The 25,322-nt window shown below is 41.1% G+C and overlaps 1 protein-coding gene across 4 annotated transcripts in view; it reads right to left on the bottom strand.

Annotated features, from left to right (window-relative positions):
* LOC115154003 (prolyl 4-hydroxylase subunit alpha-2-like) overlaps positions 1-22,099 on the bottom strand; it is a 35,356-nt gene extending 13,257 nt beyond the window's left edge. The window contains exons 1-11 of one of the 4 annotated variants that reach the window (XR_003867805.1): positions 22,018-22,099; positions 14,028-14,127; positions 12,640-12,736; positions 12,254-12,405; positions 10,016-10,153; positions 9,017-9,256; positions 6,316-6,515; positions 1,470-1,646; positions 1,220-1,290; positions 1,026-1,125; positions 434-487 (exon numbers count right to left, since the gene is read on the bottom strand). Coding sequence is in view for 3 of the 4 variants with exons in the window: in XM_029699755.1 (XP_029555615.1) it covers positions 434-487; positions 1,026-1,125; positions 1,220-1,290; positions 1,470-1,646; positions 6,316-6,515; positions 9,017-9,256; positions 10,016-10,153; positions 12,254-12,405; positions 12,640-12,736; positions 14,028-14,127; positions 22,018-22,020 (1,332 nt within the window). In the remaining variant the exon portion in view is untranslated. Of the gene's footprint in view, positions 1-433; positions 488-1,025; positions 1,126-1,219; positions 1,291-1,469; positions 1,647-6,315; positions 6,516-9,016; positions 9,257-10,015; positions 10,154-12,253; positions 12,406-12,639; positions 12,737-14,027; positions 14,128-21,269; positions 21,369-22,017 lie in introns of those variants that run through there. The other 3 variants (XM_029699755.1, XM_029699753.1, XM_029699756.1) reach the window with 3 other exon arrangements.
* Between the last annotated feature and the right edge of the window lie 3,223 nt (positions 22,100-25,322).

The following is a 25,322-nucleotide window of genomic DNA, read 5'->3' on the forward strand; positions in this document are numbered from 1 at the left end:
AACTGTGACTCAACCCGTCATCTAGGTCTCTGCCATATAAGAATTCAGGGCCCCTCTTGGATACACACCACTCTATCTGTGCCACAAATTACACTGTATTCCCTTTACTCTATAGTGCACTACTTAAGGAATAGGTTGCCATTTGGGACGCAGACTCTAGCAGTAGGTGAGAGCCAAAATCCCCCTAATTTTACAGGTCCACATTGACCTCTTGCACGTTGACAGCTAAATGTGCAGCGCTAATTTATTTTTAGGTCAACATATATTGTCATTGTAATGGAGAAAAACAACATAAGCAAGTGGCCTGTGGCTACACGTGTGAAAACGTACTTCTCTATAGATCACAGCAGGATAAACGATTACATGACTGTTGCATCCCTTCCCAGACGCAACAGAGAGCACACTTTAGTCCCCGTCTAGAGGTTACCCTTACCCTGGAGAAATCAAAATGTGGCTCGTATTGTCCTCCGACCCCATAGTTAGCAATCTGTTTAGTGAGACAAAGAGTAGAAGCTAAGTTATTGGACAACCTCTGGGCCTCGTTTTTCAGAAGTTAACTGATCGGATTTCTTGAATCGGATAGGATTAAAGTCATAGAAATATAATTAACAGAACGGGCATCCCCATTCAAGTCAATGATACGCCTGTTCTATTCATTCTATTCCTATGCATTTAATCAAATCCGATTGACGAAATCGGATCAGATAACTTTTGAAAAAATGGGACCCTGAAGTTTACAACGACTCACATAAAACCAGATGACTGTTAAATGATCAGCTAAGTTTCACAAAGTGAAGAGGGGTATTCTAACATGATGCCCAATGTTGATATGAGTGTAACAGGTAGACTACAGTATACGCTTGTCTAGCAGGACTATATGTATAGTTATCTATGTCTACCAGGTAGGCTCATCGCCGCAGGAAGTGCTGAGAGGATTGCAGCACCATCTGATAAATTGAAATTAACGCCCCCCCCCCCCCCCACGGCCATGGGTAGACTGTATGTATTATGTATGTGATCAGTACCTGGAGTAATTCAGCAGTCTGCGTTGTCAGACCTGTGATGTCCTCTATCCTTTGGTTGACGCGTTCAATAACAGGGTCCTCTTCCCCCTCCAGCCACGCACTGAAGGACAAGACATCCACTGACTCAACCCAACAACATGACTCATTCAGCCAGAGATGAGGCATGACTAAACGTGATCTACATAATGACTCACCTTTTGGATACCCTGTAGTTTGCTGTGGTCAGGACGCCTGTTATGGGGTCTCTAACAGTAGCTCTTGCAAGCTATACAAAGACATACAGAATAAATTAATATTGACACCATTGTGTGTTTCTGAGACATTCTCTCTCTTATGATAAGATGTTTCAATTCTACCACTGAGACATACGGTATAGTATTCCATCTACTAATAGAGACAATCTAAGGTTATAGTGGAACTGGCCCAGTTTGCTGCTCCTCTCACCCTGGGCTTGGCAAGCTCCTTGATCTTCTCTATCTCCTGGTCTGACAGAGCGTTGAGGTAGCGGACGATGTGTGGGCTGTCCCACTCATCTTCCTCCTTCATGGGCTGGAGCAGCAGACGAGGGTTCCTGTTCCCGTCGTGGTAGCGGCAGTACAGCCGGCTGCGCCTCTCAGTGGTCTGGATGGGGTGGAGGGTGGAATGGGTTGGGATTGTGAGTTATAGTGGAATTCACATCTCCTCTCCAAAACCCTGTTAAGTTACCTCACATCTCCTCTCCAGTGCTTAATTTGTAAATTGGGAGGTGCCGGAACTAAAAGGGAGCTCAGAGGGGGGTGACCTGGGGGGTTCTGAGGTACCGGAACACCAGAAAAAAACAACAACTTTATAATAGAACATTGCATGCATATCATCGCTCTTGCGTGCTGGCATAGAGCAGTAGAGTAGAGGCGCTTTCAGAAGCTGCACACACGGGGGGGGGGGGGGGGATGTAAGCCTAGGGTCTGAGAAAAATTGGGCCATTTATTTCATGCAATTCTACAAATTTTAGAAAATTGGAAACTTTAGCTGAATCTTTTTTAATACCTCACAAATGATCGAAATGACAGGCTACTTTCACACTGACAAACTGAGAATCTGAGATCAATAAAAACATCCTTGTCTTGAATCCATCTGTAGCCTAGACCTAGGTGTGTGGAGACACACATAATGTACAATATGAGGAGGAAATGATAGTCCTAAAAAAGCTTTCCAGTTTCACTGACTCACCGAATGATGCGTAGCTCACTCACCGGCGATGGCCGATGCGCTCATGCCAAAAGCTGATATCTCTCTTGTTTAACTTTCTAAAACAATGTTCTTCACTCAATAGGCCTATTTGGAAGTTGATAACTATTTGGTAGCCTACAGTCAGATTAGTCATCTCTTTTCAGCAGGAACCATTTGCTTTCCGACTTGTGTTTTTCCCACGATTGGATTCTAAATATTGCGAAAGGCTTGTTTTGGCTGTATGCTGTTCACTGACAGATGTACATTCCCGACTGTAGGCATGCCTTGTGATTGGGCTACACACAATCCACAGCTAGCCAATACATTTTTTTTTTTTTACAAGCTATTGATCCTCTGTGGTTAAATTATAGGCCTGCTCCTGGTGCAGTATTCTGAATTATTTAATTTATTTCTGAACAGACAGCAGTAATTCTATAACTTTGGCAAATGTATTTCAATCTATCAGGGGTGTTGAAGCACCTCCAGCCAGTGGTGTAAAGTACTTAAGTAAAAATACTTTAAAGTACGACTTAAGTAGTTTTTTGGGGTATCTGTACTTTACTTTATTATTTCCCTTCTTTACAACTTTTACTTCACTACATTCCTAAAGAGAACAATGTACTTTTTACTCCATACATTTTCCCTGACACCCAAAAGTATTTTTTACATTTTGAATGCTTAGCAGGACAGAAAAATGGTCCAATTCACACACTTATCAAGCGAACATCCCTAGTCTTTCCTATTGCTTCTGATCTCGTGGATGTTTGTAAATGATGTGCTATGTTTGTAAATTATGTCTAAGTGTTGGAGTGTGGTCCTGGCTATCCCTAAATAAAAAAGAAAATGATGCCGTCTGGTTTGCTTAATATAAGGAATTTGAAATGATTTATACTTTTACTTTTGATACTTAAGTATATTTTAGCAATTACATTTACTTTTGATACCTTAGTATATTTAAAACCAAATACTTTTAGACTTTTACTAAAGTAGTATTTTACTGGGTGACTTTCACTTTTACTTGAGTCATTTTCTATGAAGAAATCTTAACTTTTACTCAAATATGACAATTGGGTACTTTTTACACCACTGACTCCAGCACTCTTCCTGCAGCTACAGTGGCTTGCGAAAGTATTCATCCCCCTTGGCATTTTTCCTATTTTGTTGCCTTACAACCTGGAATTAAAATGGATTTTGGGGGGATTTGTATAATTTGATTTACATAACATGCCTACCACTTTGGAGATGCAAAATATTTTTTTATTGTGAAACAAACAACATATAAGACAAAAAAACTGAAAACTTGAGTGTGCATAACTATTCACCCCTAACCCCCCCCCCCCCAAAAAAAAGTAAATACTTTGTAGAGCCACCTTTTGCAGCAATTACAGCTGCAAGTCTCTTGGGGTATGTCTCTATAAGCTTGGCACATCTAGCCACTGGGATTTTTGCCCATTCTTCAAGGAAGAACTGTTCGAGCTCCTTCAAGTTGGATGGGTTCCGCTGGTGTACAGCAATCTTTAAGTCATACCACAGATTCTCAATTGGATTGAGGTCTGGGCGTTGACTAGGTCATTCCAAAACATTTAAACCACGCGAGTGTTGCTTTAGCATTATGCATAGGGTCATTGTCGTGCTGGAAGGTGAACCTCCGTCCAGTCTCAAATCTCTGGAAGACTGAAACAGGTTTCCCTCAAGATTTTCCCTGTATTTAGCGCCATCCATCATTCCTTCAATTCTGACCAGTTTCCCAGTCCCTGTTGATGAAAAACATCCCCACAGCATGATGCTGCCACCACCATGCTTCACTGTGGGGATTGTATTCTCGGGGTGATGAGAGGTGTTGGGTTTGCGCCAGACATAGCGTTTCCTTGATGGCCAAAAAGCTACATTTTAGTCTCATCTGACCAGAGTGCCTTCTTCCATATGTTTGGGGAGTCTGCCACATGCCTTTTGGAAAACATCCAAACGTGTTTGCTTATTTTGCTTATTACTCCAGACCTGACTGCCCTTAACCAACACAAAAACATCCTGTGGCGTTCTGCATTAGCATCGAACAGCCCCTGTGATATGCAACTTTTCAGGGAAGTTAGAAACCAATATACACATGCAGTTAGAAAAGCCAAGGCTAGCTTTTTCAAACAGAAATTTGTCACGCGTTGGTCTATAGGCTACAGGCTACAATGTTGCTCAAACCATAAACCTGGGCTATAGGCTACAATGTTGCTCAAACCATAAACCGGGGCCGGCCTAACACGAATCAATTCCTAGAATATCAGGTACGTTTTCACATTATGTTTTTTAGGGGACAGGAGAATTAAAGAGGAGGCAACTTGAATTAACCCTGATCGCTTTTTTTGAAATTTGTACATTGCACATAGTGAAAATTATTTTTCATACCACGAGAGGTACCGGGTCCTGGAAAATGGGTTCCGAAAACGAAACAGTCCGGCAGGATCCAGCTCAAATTAAGTTCTCTAGGGTCGGCGGGACGAAATCGTCCCACCTACGTAACAGCCAGTGGAATCCTGTGGCACGTTATTCAAATACCTTAGAAATGCTATTACTTCAATTTCTCAAACATATGACTATTTTACACCATTTTAAAGACAAGACTCTCGTTAATCTAACCACACTGTCCGATTTCAAAAAGGCTTTACAACGAAAGCAAAACATTAGATTATGTCAGCAGAGTACCCAGCCAGAAATAATCAGACACCCATTTTTCAAGCTAGCATATAATGTCACAAAAACCCAGAAGACAGCTAAATGCAGCACTAACCTTTGATGATCTTCATCAGATGACACACCTAGGACATTATGTTATACAATACATGCATGTTTTGTTCAATCAAGTTCATATTTATATCAAAAACCAGCTTTTTACATTAGCATGTGACGTTCAGAACTAGCATACCCCCCGCAAACTTCCGGTGAATTTATAAAAAATTTACTAAATTACTCACGATAAACGTTCACAAAAAGCATAACAATTATTTTAAGAATTATAGATACAGAACTCCTCTATGCACTCGATATGTCCGATTTTAAAATAGCTTTTCGGTGAAAGCACATTTTGCAATATTCTAAGTAGATAGCCCGGCATCACAGGGCTAGCTATTTAGACACCCAGCAAGTTTAGCACTCACCAAAGTCAGATTTACTATAAGAAAAATGTTATTACCTTTGGTGTTCTTCGTCAGAATGCACTCCCAGGACTTCTACTTCAATAACAAATGTTGGTTTGGTCCCAAATAATCCATAGTTATATCCAAACAGCGGCGTTTTGTTCGTGCGTTCAAGACACTATCCGAAAGGGTAAAGAAGAGTGACGAGCACGACGCATTTCGTGACAAAAAATGTCTAAATATTCCATTACCGTACTTCGAAGCATGTCAACCGCTGTTTAAAATCAATTTTTATGCCATTTTTCTCGTAAAAAAGCGATAATATTCCGACCGGGAATCTGCGTTTAGGTAAAAAGACGAAAGAAAATAAAGCATGGGGTCGACTCGTGCACGCGCCTAAGCCCATTGTCCTCTGATCGGCCACTTGCCAAAAGCGCAAATGTGTTTCAGCCTGGGGCTGGAATGACATCATTCAGCTTTTTCCCGCCTTCTGAGAGCCTATGGGAGCCGTAGGAAGTGTCACGTTACAGCAAACATCCTCAGTCTTCAATAAACAGAGGCAAGAAGCTCAAGGAATGGTCAGACAGGCTACTTCCTGTAAGGAATCTTCTCAGGTTTTTGCCTGCCATATGAGTTCTGTTATACTCACAGACACCATTCAAACAGTTTTAGAAACTTTAGGGTGTTTTCTATCCAATTATATGCATATTCTAGTTTCTGGGCAGTAGTAATAACCAGATTAAATCGGGTACGTTTTTTATCCGGCCGTGTAAATACTGCCCCCTACCCCCAACAGGTTACGCACTAATCCCTCATTCATGTCACCACTCGGACAGTTTATTCATCATGGACCTCTCTCTAGATTGACATTATCGAGGCATTGCCATACAGATTGTAAATCTAACTTTACCCCTAACCAACTGTCATCGGAGAGTCTTAGACAATCAGTCTCTTACCATTTTGACTCCCTCTCCCCTGCACAGGGCCTCGTAGATCTCCCTTTCAGGCAGGTAGTCATTGGGTCTCTTGTAGGTCCCCAGCTGGATGGGCTCCTCTGTGGCTGGCTCCTGGCCCTCCTGGTTCAGCTCGTTCAGCTGCTTGGACAGCAGCTTCTCAAAGTAACGCAGGTTTCCTCCTGCCCTCTGGTGGCTAGAGTCTGTAAGGACACCACGGGTCATGCAGTTACGCAGACTAACAGGACATGGGGAATATGAGGGAAATATATTAGAATCAGCATTAATTAATTGTGTGATTGCACAATTCGACAATGTTTAACTCTCATCACTGGTTTGAGTGAATAACAACTGTCTCTCTACTACATGCTACTAAAACATGTATTTTTTAAATTTTATTTTCAAGGATAGGAAACACTTACATTGAATGTCTGAAATAAGATGCCCTCTTGTGGTCTTTAGAGTCAGTCTACTGCAGTTATTTCATAATTGCCATTACGTGTTATGAGATGAGAGGCAAGACTGGGGATTATATGGCAACATTGCATTCAGTTACAGTGCATTCGGAAGTATTCAGACCCCTTGACTTTTTCCACATTTTGTTACATTACAGCCTTATTCTAAAATGTATTTAATAGTTTTTTCCTCATCAATCTACACACAATACCCCATAACGACAAAGCAAAAAAACTGAAATATCACATTTACTTAAGTATTCAGACCCTTTACTCAGTAAAGACCCTTTACTCAGTACTTGTCTTGGCTATGTGCTTAGGGTCGTTGTCCTGTTGGAAGATTAACCTTCACCCCAGTCTGAGGTCCTGAGCGCTCTGGAATGGGTTTTCATCAAGGATCTCTCTGTACTTTGCTCTGTTCATCTTTCCTTACTAGTCTCCTAATCCCTGTTGCTGAAAAACATCCCCACAGCATGATGCTGCCACCACCATGCTTCACCATAGGGATGGTGCAAGGTTTCCTCCAGACATGACACTTGGCATTCAGGCCAAATAGTTAAATCTTGGTTTCATCAGACCAGAAAATCTTGTTTCGCATGGTCTGAGAGTCTTTAGGTGCCTTTTGGCAAACTCCAAGCGGGCTGTCATGTGCCTTTTCCTGAGGAGTGGTTTCCGACTGGCCACTCTACCATAAAGGCCTGATTGGTGGAGTGCTGCAAAGAGGTTTGTCCATCTCGAAGGTTCTCCAATCTCCATAGAGGAAGTCTGGAGCTCTGTCAGAGTGATCATCGGGTTCTTGATCACCTCCCTGACCAAGGCCCTTCTCCCCCGATTGCTCAGTTTGGCCGGGCGGCTAGCTCTAGGAAGAATCTTAGTGGTTCCAAATTTCTTCCATTTAAGAATGATGGAGGCCACTGTGTTCTTGGGGACCTTCAATACTGCAGAAATGTTTTACTACCCTTCCCCAGATCTGTGCCTCGACACAACCCATTCTCGGAGCTCTACGGACAATTCCTTCGACCTCATGGCTTGGTTTTTGCTCTGACATGCACTTTTAACTGTGGGACCTTATATAGACAGTTGTGTGCCATTCCAAATCATGTCCAATTTACCACAGGTGGACTCCAATCAAGTTGTAGAAACATCTCAAGGATGATCAATGGAAACAGGATGCACCTGAGCTCAATTTCGAGTCTCATAGAAAAGCGTCTGAATACTTATGCAATAAGGTATTTCTGTTTTTTATGCAAACATTTAAAAAAATATATGTTTTGATTAGTCATTATGGGGTATTGTGTGTAGATTGATGAGGGAACAAATTAATTTAATCAATTTTAGAATAAGGCTGTAACGTAACAAAACGTGGAAAAAGTGAAGGGATCTCAACACTTTCCGAATGCACTGTATTTTAGTTAGGTCAGTTACAATTACCTTGACAAAAAACTATCTACTGACAACTCCCTAGTACGGTATTTCCCTTAATTTACTGCAAACGTTTTAAAGGGTTAAAAGTAGCACTTTTTCAGCCACTTATCCTGCACTTTTCCTGCCACAAACACAAAAAACATACCAAAACTAGGGATAACTACCCGATAATATGTTATTCTAGCTAACTACAGTAGCTAATGTTACTCTTTTAAATCTGATTCTTTCCTTGGTAAATATGACAGCGCTGGTAGATTTTCCTAGTTGTTCGCCTTCGGGTTTGGTCCATTTAACTTCACATTCAAACAAAGCAACCAGATCGCCATAATTGCAGCCTTCAACACACAACATCACTGATGCAGTTCAAAATAGTAAACCATGACCACTCTTGGTTACACCCTGGAACTATGGAAGATGTATATGAGAGTTGGTGAGATGGTGATTATGTGAGAATGCATGAGAATATTAGATTATGTGAGGAATCTGTGTGAGAGAGTGAGAGTATAAGAGATTGAGATAGTGAGAATGTGTGAGGGAGAGTGAGAGTATAAGTAATTGAGATAGTGAGAAATTGTGACAGAGAGTGAGAGTATAAGAGATTGAGATAGTGAGAATATGTGAGAGAGAGTGAGAGTATAAGAGATGGAGATAGTGACATTGTGTGAGAGAGAGTGAGAGTATAAGAGATTGAGATAGTGAGAGTATAAGAGGTTGAGAGTGAGAGAGAAAGACGTCTCTCGTGTTCTCAAACACCCCTAAAAATAAGCTCCTGGATATGAAACAAGTTCTGAAGATGTTTCAGTGGTATGTCGCGTGTGTCCTACCAATGGCCACTAGGCGGCGTGTCAGCTCGATGGCGCGGGGCAGGTCTCCCATCTGGTAGACGGAGTAGCTGAGATAGTCCAGGACATCGGCCTTGGACACCACGTGCTCCTCCCCTGCATCCATCTGCCTGAGGGCCTGCTGCATCCACAGCACTGCGTGGTAGTAGTCTGCCTCGTTGTAAGCTGTCTTCCCCATGTCGTAACAGTCATCCACTGTCAGGATGGCGTTGTGGTGCATCCCTGCAGTTATAGTATAGTATAGTTAGGGTTGCAAAATTCCAGTAACTTTCCCAAAATTACCAGTTTTTCCAGAATTCCCAGTTGGAAGATTCCTGGAATCAGGAGGGAATTAGCAGGAAATCCGTGAATCCTCCAAACAGGATTTCTGTGAAGTATTGGAATTTGGGGAAATGTTGCTACCCTTAGTATAGTGTAGTACAGTATAGTATAAATGCACCATTCTGTTCTTCACACTTCATAACAACTTCCATGAATAAGACTGTCTATAACCAGTTTATGAACTGTTTATGAGGTTTACTCCATAAAATTGCTCCATAAATCCATAATGGTGCTGTGATACTGTAGATTATGTTTCTATTGCAGCAATACGAGGGTCATATCAAAACACTTTGCTTTGTAACCTTTTTCTGGCAGAGTTGTCAGACTTGGTGGGGTAGAATACTAAGACAGGATGCACATTTGTCGTAAAAAAAATATACACAGTGAATGTGTGGCCAAAGCATCTGCTCTTGGTATCAAGACTGTTCTGTTTTAGCTTGCATTTCTGGAGAGGTTAGACATCTGTCTGGAAGAAATGGAAACCACTCTGCAGTAGCACTTAGCTTGTTCGAAGCGTTCTGGAAGGGCCAGGTTGAGATACGCTCAGCTCACACACTGTTATAACACATATGGAGGCTTCTAGAATCTTCCTTGGCAGCGTTGGAGTGATTTTATCTGTGTCTGCAGGGAGTCAGAGAGAGGATAACAACACTCCTTTACCTGGCAGTTTGCCCCTGGCGAAACTCTCAGAGTCCAGTTTGTACGTGTCCTGGAGACGCATCAGTGCCTTGGCAGCACCTTTCTCATCCTCCTGGTCAGGGAAGTACTGCCGGTGTACTGTCATGTTGGAGATAAACCCTGAGGAGGGACCACAGTGATACATACACAGAGTGAAACGGTTAAAAATTATTCAAATCTTTTGAGTCATTGAAAGCTTTGTCCCAAGTACCACTCTATTCATTTTATAGTGGACTACTTTTGACCAGGGCACATAAATAACAAATTGACCGACGTCGGTTCAATTATTTGAATTCCATTTTGTTACTTTTTTTCCTGTGAGCTCGATGCTCAGTTTCTGTAGAAATAAATCAGATCAAGCCTGAACTGTGCGATGTAGTAGGGAGTTGTAGTTTCAAACAGGCCAATATTCTACATAGTTTAGAGCAGAAAACATGGTAATTAACTACAATGACCATAAAACATGGTAATTAACTACAATGACCATAAATTAACTACAATGACCATAATCCATTGCACGCCCATTCTGTGTGGAGCAGACACGGAGACGGAGAGAAGAGAGAATGTGTGAGAGGGATAGAAAGCAGTTGCTTCGCGAGGTATCTCTACCTGAAAATATATGATCTAAGTGATTGATAGTTGGTATTCAGCAATCATAAAAATACGCCTTATTTACTTTAAAAAACTACTAAAATTGTCATTTTGTCAGACAGCATAGGCAGCAGCTCTATAGTGATGAGATGATGACTTGGAATAAAGTCATCAAATAAAACAAATATTTTATTAAAGTAAAGTCATATGAATAAATGATGGTTAATAAGTGATAAGCAGTAATGGGCAGTCACTACCATCATGGGACTTTTATAATTGTTTTATTCTGTGTTACAGCATTCCCCCCACATAACGCATATGTCACGTCCTGACCAGTAAAGGGGTTATTTGTTATTGTAGTTTGGTCAGGACGTGGCAGGGGGTGTTTGTTTTATGTGTTTCGGGGTTTTTTGTTAATGTTCTATGTTAGTTATTTCTATGTTCGTTCTAGTCTTTCTATTTCTATGTTTAGTTTATTGGGTTGACCTTCAATTGGAGGCAGCTGTTCCTCGTTGCCTCTAATTGAAGGTCCTATTTAGTAGGGGTGTTTTTCTATGGGTTTTTGTGGGTAGTTGTTCCGTATGTGTAGCTGTGTGCCTCACAGGACTGTTTTCTCGTCGTTGTTTTGATTAAGTTTTGTTTTTTCTTCATAATAAAGAAGATGAGCATTAACATTCCCGCTGCGCCTTGGTCCCATCTTTACAACGAATGTGACAGCATAGTGCATTTACGGTCTAAAAAAATGACTGAAATCAAAAACAGTAATAATTGTAAGTAAATTCTAAATGAAACTGAACCGACCTCAAACAGCACTAATCGCTCAGCAATAATAGGGTGCATTTGGGACGCATACAAATAGTCAAAGGCACCAAGCACAGAACATCTGCAGTGGAGCTGCCTGGTGTGCAATGATATAATGTGTGATCTAGTGTGTGAGGTTCAGATAACTAGAGAATGTAAACTGTGATTCTAGTCACGTATAGCAGTGGTTCTCAAACCTCTCCTCAGGGGCCCCCAGACATTTCAATATTTTGTTGATTCACCTAACCAAGGGTTTGCTGATTAGTTGACAAGTTGAATCAGGTGTGCTAGCTCTGGAATATGTCAAACACATGGAACGGCTGGGGGTCACTGAGGAGAGGTTTGAGAACCACTGACGTATAGGCTAAGGGAGACTAGCTGATATAATAACGGTATCTACAGGTATTTATGTTGCCTCTACTGATGGCTAGATAACAAACAGACAGAGTGTGTTACGATCCAGCCCTAATATCAACAAATACACTGGACCTTCCATTTAGCCTCCTTCCAGACATCTGACAACACCAAGCTGGTGGGTCCACATTTACACACAAAGACAAACATATAGGTAAGAAAGAAGACAATTACCTACACACACACACACGCACACGCACGCACACACTGAAGACGTGACCAATGTAAACAGATACAGTTACAGCTGCACAGCCAGTATTCTCTCTCAGCTCCACTCTACTCTGCAGATGTGGGGTTGGAGCATGATGGATCACAATTGGCCCCACACCCCTTTCTCCACAAGCCTCCACACACCCACACAGAGAGAAGTTATATAGAAGCTGTAACCTCTCCCTCCCTCCATCCCTGTCGTACCGTCTGAAGGGTCCTGCAGCACCAGGCTCTCCAGCTCGGACCACTCCGTGTTGAGTCTCTTCATCAGCTTGTAGGCGTTGACGGGGTGGGCCAGGTAGCCCTCCGGGTCTAAGGTGGAGACACGCGTCAGCACGTCCAGCTTGTTGGCCCAGCTACAGCACATGGAGGGAAAGAGTCAGGTTCAGTCTAGTAGAAAAGAATCTCCAGTCGTGCTACAATCCGATCATTGATCATCTCTCAAACTGACCTATTCCATCTGTCAGTTAGGCGTATTCTGGCAAATGAACATCACTGGGAAAAAAGGCTAAAAGGAATCTATGGTTACAGATTCTATGGTTACAGATTCTATGGTTACAGATTCTATGGTTACAGATTGTAGTGTTCACCTTTTCACAGCATCTAGTTTGGACTCTTCTGCTTTGATGTATTCTTTCAAGGACTGAACCAACTCCTTCTCTGTGTATATCAGGTCTGTCATTTGACCTAATAGAAGGTTTAAGGAAAAAAAGCAATTCTGTGAAGTTGAAAACTGAAAATGACCCATTCAATATCCTGAATCTTTTGTGTTAGAACTGTGTTATAACAGACTACTGTACACCTATGTTATAAACGTGTTAGGCAACCAGGTTGAGTCATTTCCCATGATCATCATTTCCTGAGAGAAAGTGGATGCAGAAAGTGCTTCGGTTTAATGGTCCGTGAAATATTTAAGCTATTTTCTGAACAGTTTCCTACACAGACTTTAGTAAGTGAAAACGCAAAAAAATGCTCAACACGTAGCCTCCTCTGCTGAGATTGTATAGTATTATGTGTCCAACCACACCGCATTCTAAATACCCATGTGTCTTTGAGGCAAGGGGGCGTGGATGCCGCTGTATGCAGAAAACAATTCCATAGCAACGCTGGACAGTTAGGAGTGAGCTCAATGCGGTTGCCCGGAGGAGAGTGAAACAGCTTCACGGCACATTTGTATATTAGTCTAATGGCTGCCAAACTAAGCAAAGTAAAGTAAATTACACAGACTACTTCAACTAACATTATACAGGCTGCTGGTGCCACTTGGAGTGAAATTAAGTTCAAAATGTTATTTCAGAAATTGGACTGAATAAGAACAACTTCTACTTGCTTAGTTACTAATATTTGTTGTATTGAGAAAATCGGTTAAAAAGGCTGCTTTAAACGATGTAAACTCTCCTAAGCTTTGTCTGACGCAAGCGTTTCCTTCTGTTGATAGCTTTGCTGCTTTTATGCTGCTTTTATGCTGCTTTTATGCGGGTCAGATGTGAGAAGAGTTCAGAGACTTAGAAAATGTGTTCGAGATAATTTTTTTATTGACTTATGCCATGTTCTTATGCTATCTGAGTGACTCAAACATTATAACAAAATCAGTGTGGGTCCCATGCCATGACAAAATACTCCTGAATGCATCATCTTTGGCATTTTAGATTCTCCCTGGCTGTCTAGCTTTAATTTTGGTGATTGTTAGTTCTCAAAGATTCTTTATTTAAATACTATACAGATCCATTATCTTTTCTGCATACTTTATATCTGGTTTTAGTTGTTTAAGTTTACACTGAAAAAGTTGTATTATTATTTGATTTTATTGTTTGGACTTAGGTGGTCAGAAAAAAACATTTAGGCAGCCCACTCAATACTTTTCTACGCAAAAAACCCTGATGTCATACATATAAGGGTAATGCTATAGGCCTACTTGTAGATTTGCAGTGGTAAAGGCATACACTACTGTATAGGTATACAGTACATATAGGCTTACCTATAGAGGTGAAGACTTCAGCCTGTACGCTCCAGCAGCCGCAGACCAGAGCCAGGGAGAGGAGGGACGGGTATTTTCTCATTGTACTGGTAGACAAGACCTGCAATGACATCACACAATCACGTCAGTCAGTCATTCAATTCAACGTTATGTATTCCCTCAGGGGCAATTAAGAAAGGCAAGTCAGTTAGTCAATCAGGCATATCCTTTTCATTATCGTGACACAACAAATTACATTAGGCTTTCAGAGATGCAATATGAAAAAAATTGTTTAACTGGCAATGTTTCCATTATTTGAAAGTTGTCTGTGCAATAATGCTGTGTGTTTATAGTTTCCAACAGGCCTTTTCCTATTATGTGAGCCATTACTGGCCAGTTGTTACTTGGTAGGCCCTGTGCTGTCTGGCGTCTTGTCATCTGAGTCTAAAATGGCTGCAAAACCAAGGGCCTTCATTGGGGCTGGCCCACCACGTGCCTGATGAGAAAGGATGACTAATAGAGTGAATCTCAAAAGAATTTCCCTTGACTCATCATATCCGCTGTCCTCGCCTCCTAAAACACATCAGAGGGAAGCTAGTAGAGCTTTGGAGTAGAAGACTGCTAAAAGGTCTGGTTATCAACTACAGTATGTCTGGAACTTGGGTTCATGGGGTCATGGGGTTAGGGGACAGGCAGAGTGTACTAGACTGCTGTTTTCATTTGCTTCCCTAATGGTTAAGAAGCCCAAAAACCTCTGGCTCACAAATACAGAGGAATTACTTGGTTGAAAGAAGTACTCATTTGACCAAAGACAAAAAAACATTTTCCACTTTCTCTCTCCTATATAAAACCCCAAATACTGTTGACATAGACACACACAAGACATACTTCAGAGAGAGAGATAGAGTTTACAGTGAGGTTATAAAGGGTGTGAAGCAGCATTGTGCAGAGTGTTTCTAAACTCTCTCCAGCTGCTTCACCATATCATTTCTCAGTTATGACTGTTTACTGACAGTTTGTCTAATAAAGCACAGCTCACGCCACACTGTCTGGACCCCTTTCTTCTCCTTAATCCAGCTCTAATTTGGGATTACCACCAACAACAACATCTAGTTAAATACAGTGTGGTATCTAATTGTCAAACAGAGCTCATGAATCTGAAGCATTGTCACGGGAGTCGTTGTGTAGAGATGACCAAAACGCAGCGGGAATGTGGATGCTCATCTTTATATTTATTAAATAAAGAGAACACGAAAAAACAACAAAACAAAGAACGGCAGACGACAGTTTTACAGGCTATACGCAGCAGTGCAAAATACAACTACCCACAAAAACCCCAGGTGAAAACAAGCTCCTAATATATGACTCCCAATCAGGAACAACGACGTACAGCTGTTCCTGATCGGGAGCCACACAGACAACAAAGAAATAGAACAAACCAGAACATACACTAAAACCCCGGAATACATAAACCAAACACCCCTTAAATACTACACACACAACCCGAACCATATGAAACAAATACCCTTCTGCCACGTCCTGACCAAACTACAATACAAATACTCCCTCTACTGGTCAGGACGTGACAAGCATGCTAAAGGTGCTCTCTGGAGCAAGAAACATTTTTGCTTAATCAATAACTGTTGTGTCTAGTTATGATTGAAACGTGAAAGCTATGACAACGGATTTAAAATTCTGAAATATTTATGACTAGTCTTACATTATGCTTCAAATTGTTTATTTCTATGCTATACTTTTAAAAGTGAAACACTGAAAAAGGAGGGCAGAATTGATAGATTTATACGTACAGCCTATGCCATCATTTTGCAATTCATAGTTTTTATCAAAATTATACCAATCCCTTGAGCCTTTTCAGATGATGAGTCCAATAATAATTTGTGTGATGTTATGAGCAGAGGGAAAGGAGGAGGAGCAGAGATGGCTTCTAGCTAAAGCACTACCTACAGTGCCTTCGGAAAGTATTCAGCCCCCTTGACTTTTTCCAAATTTTGGAAATAATTTGACCCTGAGCTGCCTACCATCCTGTACCTTTGCCCCTATCTGGATTACCGACCTCTGCCTGACCCTGACCCTGAGCCTGCCTGCCATCCTGTACCGTTGACTCTGTTGCTGTAATAAACATTGTTACTTCGACACGGTCTGCATCTGGGCCTTACCTTATCCTGATATATATAAGGTCCTACAGTTGACAGTGCATGTCAGAGCAAAAACCAAGCCATGAGGTCGACAGGATTGTGTTGAGGCACAGATCTGGGGAAGGGTACCAAAACATTTCTGCAGCATTGAAGGTCCCCAAGAACACAGTGGCCTCCATCATTCTTAAATGGAAGATGTTTGGAACCTCCTAAACTCTTCCCAGAGCTGGCCGCTGGGCCAAATTGAGCAACCGGGGTAGAAAGGCCTTGGTCAGGGAGGTGACCAAGACCCTGATGGTCACTCTGACAGAGCTCTAGAGTTCCTTTGTGGAGATGGGAGAACCTTCCAGAAGGACAACCATCTCTAAAGCACTCCACCATTCAGGCCTTTATGGTAGTGGCCAGTCGGAAGCCACTCCTCAGTAAAAAGGCACATGACAGCCCGCTTGGAGTTTGCCAAAAGACACCTAAAGACTCTCAGACCATGAGAAACAAGATTCTCTGTTCTGATGAAACCAAGATTTAAAAAATAAATACAAATATTTAACCTTTATTTAACTAGGCAAGTCAGTTAAGAACAAATTCTTAAGATTGAGCTCTTTAGCCTGAATACTAAGGACGTCTGGAGGAAACCTGGCACCATCCCTAAGGTGAAACATGGTGGTGGCAGCATCATGCTATGAGGATGTTTTCAGCGGCAGGGACTGGAAGACTAGGATCGAGGCAAAGATGAACGGAGCAAATTACAGAGAGAACCTTGATGGAAACTTGCTCCAGAGCGCTCAGACTGGGGTGAAGGTTCACCTTCCAACAGAACAACGACCCTAAGCACACAGCCAAGACAACGCAGAAGTGGCTTTGGGAAAAGTCTCTGAATGTCCTTGAGTGGCCCGAAAGAGCCCAAACTTGAACCCAATCAAACATCTCTGGAGAGACCTGAAAATAGCTGTGCAGCAACACTCCCCATCCAACCAGACAGAGCTTGAGAGGATCTGCAGAGAAGAATGGGAGAAACTCCCCAAACACAGGTGTGCCAAGCTTGTAATGTGATGCCCAAGAAGACTCGATGCTGTAATCACTGCCAAAGGTGCTTCAACAAAGTACTGAGTAAAGGGTCTGAATACTTATGTAACTGTGATATTTCTGTTTATTATTTTTTTACTAGCAAACATTTCTAAAAACCTGTTTGTGCTTTGTCATTATGGGGTATTGTGATGTCATTATGGGGTATTGTGTGTAGGGGAAAAAACTATTTCATCCATTTTAGAATAAGGCTGTAACATAACAAAATGTGGAAAAAGTCAAGGGGTCTGAATACTTTCCAAAGTCACGGTATATCTGTGATATAGGTTGTATCACATCCGGCTGTGATTGGGAGTCCCATAGGGTGGAACACAATTGGCCCAGTGTCATCCAGGTTTGGCCGGGGTATACCGTCATTGTAAATAAGAATTTGTTCTTAACTGACTTGCCTAGTTAAATAAAGGTTAAATAAAATAAATAATTACAAAATATCGGCATGGGTAAGTTTTTTCCCCCACAAAAAATGGCATTGGTATCGGACCCCCCAAAAAACGTATCGGTAGGGCTCTAGTTTATATACCAATCTAGCTACTGACATTATATTTACATTCTATTTCTTTTTGCTTAACATTGACCAGAGGCTGGGATGAACTCACAGTGAAACTGTTGTTGTGTAAAAATAGATATTCTCTAGTTAATCTGGATAAATGACCTGATCAAGCATAAACACACCCACCCTCCCCAGGCTGAGAACATGCTGAGACAACCCACCCAAGCCTCAGACTTCACCTTTCCAGATATCTGTCATTACTCACAACACACTGCTAGAACATACATCCCACAACACCTTTCACCTCAGGAGTAATATTCCCTCTAATTTTTTGGGGTGCTGAGCAAATTTCAGGTCAGCTGAGCGCAAACTTCAATGTTGTGAAAATTCTGTGCGTTTACTGTGAAAACTGAGGCTGTACCCCCTTTACGTTACTGTTTCAGACAGTGGTCAAGTAGGTTACTGTGGATGATGATAATGTAGACCTACCAGAGTGGCCTACCATCAAAAACAATGGAGAAAAAGCATCCCTTAACATGGAAATATCTGTTCAATCATTCAGCCTAAAGCAGCAGCCAACGTGTGGTGTTCAATGTAGTTCTACATCCCATGAGACTGAATAAAACATGCAGGGCTGTTTATACACTTCCCATACCATTTTTACAGAGAATCAGACAAATCATGCTACCCTGCCTATTGGCTACTTAGCTTATTCAAACCTGTCTCAAAATACAACACTGCCCCTTTAAGACAACAAAAAAAGCTATTTACCCTACTCGCCTTTCAAAGTTGTCTAGAAATGTACACGTTTTGTGCTCTTGTAAGAAGCAATCACTCCCCCATTGCTGACTGCAAATGATCTATAACTGGGCTAACAACTCACTAACTAGCAAAGGATATGAACAAATGTGCACACATGGCTACATCAAATCAAATTGTATTTGTCACATGCGCCGAATACAACAGGTCTAGACCTTACAGTGAAATGCTTACTTACAAGCCCTTAAACCAACGATGCAGTTTTAAGAAAATACCCCAAAAATGTAAATTAAGAAAAATTTAAGAGATAAGAAAAACTAATAATTTAAGATCAGCAGTAAATAACAATAGCGGGGCTATATACAGGGGGTACCGGTACAGAGTCAATGTGTCAATGTGCCAATGTGCGGGGGTACCGGTACCGAGGTAATTGAGATAATTATGTACATGCAGGTAGGGTTGTTAAAGTGGCTACGCATAGATAATAACAGAGAGTAGTAGCAGTGTGTGTGGTGGGGGGGGGGGGGGGGTGCAAATAGTCTGGGTAGCCATTTGATTAGCTGTTCAGGAGTCTTATGGCTTGGGGGTAGAAGCTGTTTAGAAGCTTCAAGCACATCTACTCACGACCGCTCATACTGTTAACACAGTCAAGTTCAAAGTGAATGGCACAGATCCATATGGCAATGGTCTATTTGCATATAGGCATGTTGCAGCTCTTATTGGTTATGGTGCACCGGTCTGTGTAGAGTACGGACCTGAGTCGTGCCTCTCAATGCAATAGAAACCTACTCCGATGCGTTTTGCATACTAAGTCTTGCATAGTTGTTTCGGCACGTTGCATTGAAAGTGGCTAAAATTGCATTGATTCGATCACAATTCCCACAGTAAAGCAAACGTTGATAGTGTTGCCTAAGGGGGAAAAGTTGAATATTGTGCTTCTCTGTGAGGGCTGATAATTCTTCTGGGCGGCAGTCCCCAGGGAGCTGCTCGCCCCCGCACAGCTTAGAGGGAACAGGAGGCCAACGCGCTCACTTCCTTCCACCTCGGCAGCACACTGGTCAAAAAATGTTTTCTAGGTGTTACTTGAGTTGAAAGGAGGAGATGTGTCCAAGAACAGAACTCTGAACCATTCCAGAGCAGTATTGGCAACTGAGTGACCTCTCCAATATGTATGATGAGCTGAGATCCAGTAAGTTTGATAAGGGTCCAGAGTTGACACAAGGTCAGGGCTAAGTGATCAAGATCCTCAATACAGTCCAGGTCTTACTATAACTGTTTGTTGTTTGTCAGCCTGAGCAACCTTTGACGTGAGCTCCACAATGAACTGCAAAGCATCCAATCAAGGACGCAGCAAAACTGCCCACCATTCAGCCTCATGATGTCACTGCTAGCTCACCTCTATTTTGGCATTTCTCTGGATATTTGTTTATACAGTTTGACTCAAGCAGTGCAGGCACTCATTACACAAACTCGATCTAGCACCAAGCTCCCTCCTGGCTCTGTACACATATGGGCTCAAATAATTCCGGTGTTATATTGCAGTAACATTCGCAAACAGTTACACCCCACACAGACGTACGCACACGCACGCACACAGTCCCACAAGTAATGCTGTTCTTTAAACAGAATATTGAGATATAAACCTACATTGTAGTAGAGTCTCTGTACACAGATAATGACATTGCATATGAGAAATGTCCCTTGCAAGTTTTTGCCCCCAATGAAATCGAATTTGTTTCTGGGGAATGATGACTTTGTTCCTTCGTCTTATTCGAGCAGTTCCCTCTGACTGTAGGCCTATAGAGGAGTAAATGACGACTTGTCAATGACGACTTTACTGAATCTGATGGATTATAGAGCAGAAAGGGTTCAATTCAGACTGAATATGTGTAGACATTTTCTTATTTCTTATTTCTCAAACGGATTGTTTTGGGATGCTTGCTTCTTAGTTTTCTCAGTTCTGAAACCTGCATGGCTGCTTGCCATATCTGCAGCCAGAATGCACAAAGGTGTACTAAAAGTAAGAGGTTCAAATATAAAATATTCATTGTAGTACTGTTATAACTAGGCTACTTAGCCTATTGCAGATCTTTCTATTGTTTCCCTGTTACACAGATAAATTAGATATGTGTATATTTGATTCACGGATCAAAGTAAAGTATCCAATACCCCTCCCCAGCATAAAGACAAAAATAACCCAGACCGGCTGTCTCAACGTCTGGAAATCACATCTTCTTGCTGCTTCACGCAGTTACAATGCCAGTGACGTCAGCCAAGACACCGACTTTTCTAGAAATCCCCGTCACTGGAACACTTCTGGGTCTCGTGAATGTAAATTGTTCTGAAATCTCTCGATTTTTTTTATGTTGAGAGAAAGGTGAATGTATATGTAATGTTAGAAATACCTATAGCTTACCTACCCCTCAAACACCTGAAGTTATAATGGCATTCTGCAATATTGGCTAAAACTTTTAAAACTTTCTCTGTAAGTCATGTTACATTGTTGCTGCATAATGCTACAGTTGCCAACAAGGCACGTAAAGCAAATGAATGCGCAAAAGCGAGCAATTCACGATTTCATTCAATAATTCGGCAGAAATCCCAAGTTTAGCATCAAGAATGTCCCATAAAACGGGGCAGTTGTTATTGACAACCATACACAGCATGTTAAAGTAATAACATGATGCGCGCCTCTGTGTGGATATTACATATTAGATCAAGTACGATATCATGACAGTATGCATCTGGAACATTAAAATGTATATGAAATCTTACCGTTTCTTTCCCTTGTAATTGCAAGACTATCCTACACCTTTAACAGCATCAGAACATATATTCAAGACCGCCCGGGGTAGCACGAGTATTCTGCCAGCAGCACAAATGATGACGTCAGTTTATATGGTAATGACCTTCAAAATAAAACGCACTCATTTCAAAACAGTGCAACTCATTCAGATTATATTGAATTTTTATACATTTTTATGAGGGCTTTTTTAATCAATGGCCACAGGGGTGGTGGAGAACGAAGTGCTGCTGGGTATGTATGACACAGTCCCCCTCCAAAAATAACTATATTTGGTTAGTAGAGACCCTACTGAGTATTTCCCACCCTACTTTAGCTGTGACAGGTAGAATAGTTTTCCCTTTACAAGCCAATAAGCATACCGTATACTGTGTATTGCAGTGAATGGAGTGGGTGGATTAAGGAGTCACCAGTACTCTGTATTAACACCGTTACGCAGCACAAGAGACCCATTTAAGTTTTGCAGACTGTATTGAGTAATTCAAATACCATATATTTGTATTTCATTAAAAGTGTATTTAAAAAAAATATAGACTACACAATAGCTTTCAACAAAGCAGTATTTGTGTAAACGTTCAAAGTAAATGCTGGTATAAATAATACAATATATTTTTTTAAATACGTCAATTTATCCTTTACATTTTTCAAAGGTGTTTTCAATGCAGTGAAAAACAGTTGTACTACACTAGAGTGCAAAAACATTGTAATATTACAGTTTACCATGTCTTTGCAGGGGTACTCTTGTTTTTTTTATAATCCACGATCGTGCTGCGAGCATAATATCCTGCTGCTAGGAGAACGGTAGTGTGACAAGCAGAGATGTTTTCCCCTGCCACGTACAGAACCTCCTCTCATCCGTAGAGAAGATCAAAGACCTCCTACAAAATGCGCACTTCATTTTAGGACCCTTCAAACCCACCGGTGGTATTAGCATTAAATCAGACTCGTATAGTTGGCAACTGATGACAAACCGTAATAGAAGGGCTGTGGATACCATGGCGCACTTAATGGAAGGAAGGTCCTTATTACCACAATTATACATTATAAAATGGTAGCATACCTATAACCTAGCGCACAAAATGACGCCATCTGTGGAATGGTCCAAATTCCTTCTTGTAGGCTACTTTCCAGCACATGTCTGAAGCCATCTTAACTGGAATGTTATGTAAATAATGAGCTGGTTCCAGCCGTTCTACACGTCTTGGAAGAGAAAATACATTTTGGGATATAGACTAGGCTACAGATGCAACCAACATGCATACTGCTGTCTGGACTGAAGGTAATTACGGTAATATAATACATGCCTATCTGCACGTTTACACAGTCCAGTTTTTTTTCTTCTAAAGTTCTACATCTTTCTGGAAACTCAGACATTCCACCAGAACTCCTGCTTCACCCGGCCTAGTTTGCATTTTAGTCCTGTAAAGTGCCAATATTTTAAGTAATTTGGTTATTCGTGATTAATTGCTGACCACTCAGTAATGAAGTTAACAATTAGGCTACAAAGAACTGATTCCGATTGTGAGGTCAGTTTTGTGCATGCAGCTACAGCCTGTATGCCTACAAGCAACAAGCCTATTGATCAATTTTGAATGAAAACCATAAAGGAAAATGCAACACTGTTGCATATAATCTGTCTAACTATAAACTGCTTACAAACTAGTAGACTGTTTCCATAGTCATTATATTGACATTAGGCCTTATACATCAGTAAATAGTAGGTCTATATGTTTATATTAATTACAAGAGCCTGTAATCATCTACTAATCATGAGCAATAGCCCTTATGCATGTATGTTTACTTAATTAATCATTAAATGAACTACATTATAATGTTTATAGAAAGATTATTTGAAAGGAGACTCAAATTAAGTGTTGCCAAGCTTAGGGTTCTTGCGCAGGTTAGGTTAATTCCTTATAAACACTTACTTGGGATGAATAAATGGCTCTGGATAAGAGTGTCTGCTAAATTACTCAAATGTGAATGTAATGAATATATAATTTAAATCTGAATTTAAAGATATGTTGTCTCCTGAACTACTTATAACCCTTGAAAAAGGGTTGTTGTTAAATACTATCCTTATTTATGGATACGTCAAACTCCACTTTTTGGTGAGAATATTGTATTTTCATTATTTTCTACTTTATGAACCACAGCATTGTTTCTGAACGTAAATCAACTCTTCAACAGTTCACCATTGAATTGAGGGGTCATGCTCCGTTTTTGAGAGAAATCAAAGATCATCTAGTATATTGACAAGATAGCCGAGTGACCGCTCTAAGAATGGAAATACATGTCCTCAATGATTCAATGCAGGCGAGATCAGGTGGGACCATTCTAGCCAATGAGAGGGCAGATACAGGTGTGAACAACAGTCACAACTAAGTAATTTTTGTCAAATCAAATTGTATTTGTCACAAATTTGCACCAAATACAAAAGGTGTACACGTTACCATGAAATGCTTACTTACGAGCCCTTTCCCAACAATGCAGAGTTAAAAAGTGTGTGTCAGTGGAGGCTGCTGAGGGGAGGACAGCTCATAATAATGGCTGGAAAGGAAGGAATGAAATAGCGTCAAACACATGGAACACAAGTTACCTTCAATCCACAGAGACAAAAAGGACAATGTCGGAGTTAAATTCAATAAGACAAAAGCTGTGAAATGGAGAGTTGAAAATAAAGAGAAAGGAGGGACAGAAAATAAATGTTTCTGGTAAAAGAGGATGATAGCAGTGCCGACTATGTTATGTCTGATGATAGTGAGGTACGATACAAATTTGACAGTCACATGACAGGGACTTAAAATAGGCCTATGGCACTTCAAGGGAACGGTTGCTGACTGTTCAGATGGGTTAAATGGAAACCGAAATCTGGACACTGACTGTAGGACCATAATCTCTGACATATCCTAATATGAACTCCTGCAGAATTAAGCATTTTTTGCAGTAACATGATACACCAAATATAGGCAAAATTTTGACTTGGGAACAGTAACGTTAGTGGAGAAATATTATTTCTTTCTTTCAGCATCTTGAGAGAATTAGATATCATCTGTAGAGGTGCTATCTTTATCAGCATCATAAAAGCTGATAGTATTTCCAGCAGATAAAATGTGCATCCAAGCCAAACTGAAATCTAATCAGAAACATGTTGGGTTGTTTTCACAGATTTCTATTTCCTTACAACAGGTCAGAATGATGTCATTTGGAAATGTTGCACAGAAAATATTACCTGTTTTTTTGGGTTTTTGCATTTTCTCCCTGGTGCCTAAATGTCTTTGCTCCTTGAAAGAAGCAAGCTTTTATTTCTTTCATCACATTCCCAGTGGGTCAGAAGTTTGCATACACTCAATTAGTATTTGGTAGCATTGCCTTTAAATTGTTTATCTGGGGTCAAATGTTTCGGGTAGCCTTCCACAAGCTTCCCACAATAAGTTTGGTGAATTTTGGCCCATTCCTCCTGACAGAGCTGGTGTAACTGAGTCAGGTTAGTTGGCCTCCTTGCTCGCACACGCTTTTTCAGTTCTGCCCACACATTTTCTATAGGATTGAGGTCAGGGCTTTGTGATGGCCACTCCAATACCTTGACTTTGTTATCCTTAAGCCATTTTGCCACAACTTTGGAAGAACACTTGGGGTCATTCTCCATTTGGAAGACCCATTTGCGACCAAGCTTTAACTTCCTGACTGATGTCTTGAGATGTTGCTTTAATATATATCCACATAATTTTCCTGCCTCATGATGCCATCTATTTTGTGAAGTGCACCAGTCCCTCCTGCAGCAAAACACCCCCACAACATGATGCTGCCACCCCCGTGCTTCACGGTTGGGATGGTGTTCTTCGGCTTGCAATCCTCCCCTTTTTCCTCCAAACATAACGATGGTCATTATGGTCAAACAGTTCTATTTTTATTTCATCAGACCAGAGGACATTTCTCCAAAAAGTACGATCTTTGTCCCCATGGGCAGTTGCAAACCGTAGTCTGGCTTTTTTTATGGCGGTTTTGGAGCAGTGGCTTCTTCC

The sequence above is a fragment of the Salmo trutta genome, chromosome 19 (genome assembly GCF_901001165.1).
Source record: "Salmo trutta chromosome 19, fSalTru1.1, whole genome shotgun sequence".
NCBI lineage: Eukaryota > Metazoa > Chordata > Actinopteri > Salmoniformes > Salmonidae > Salmo > Salmo trutta.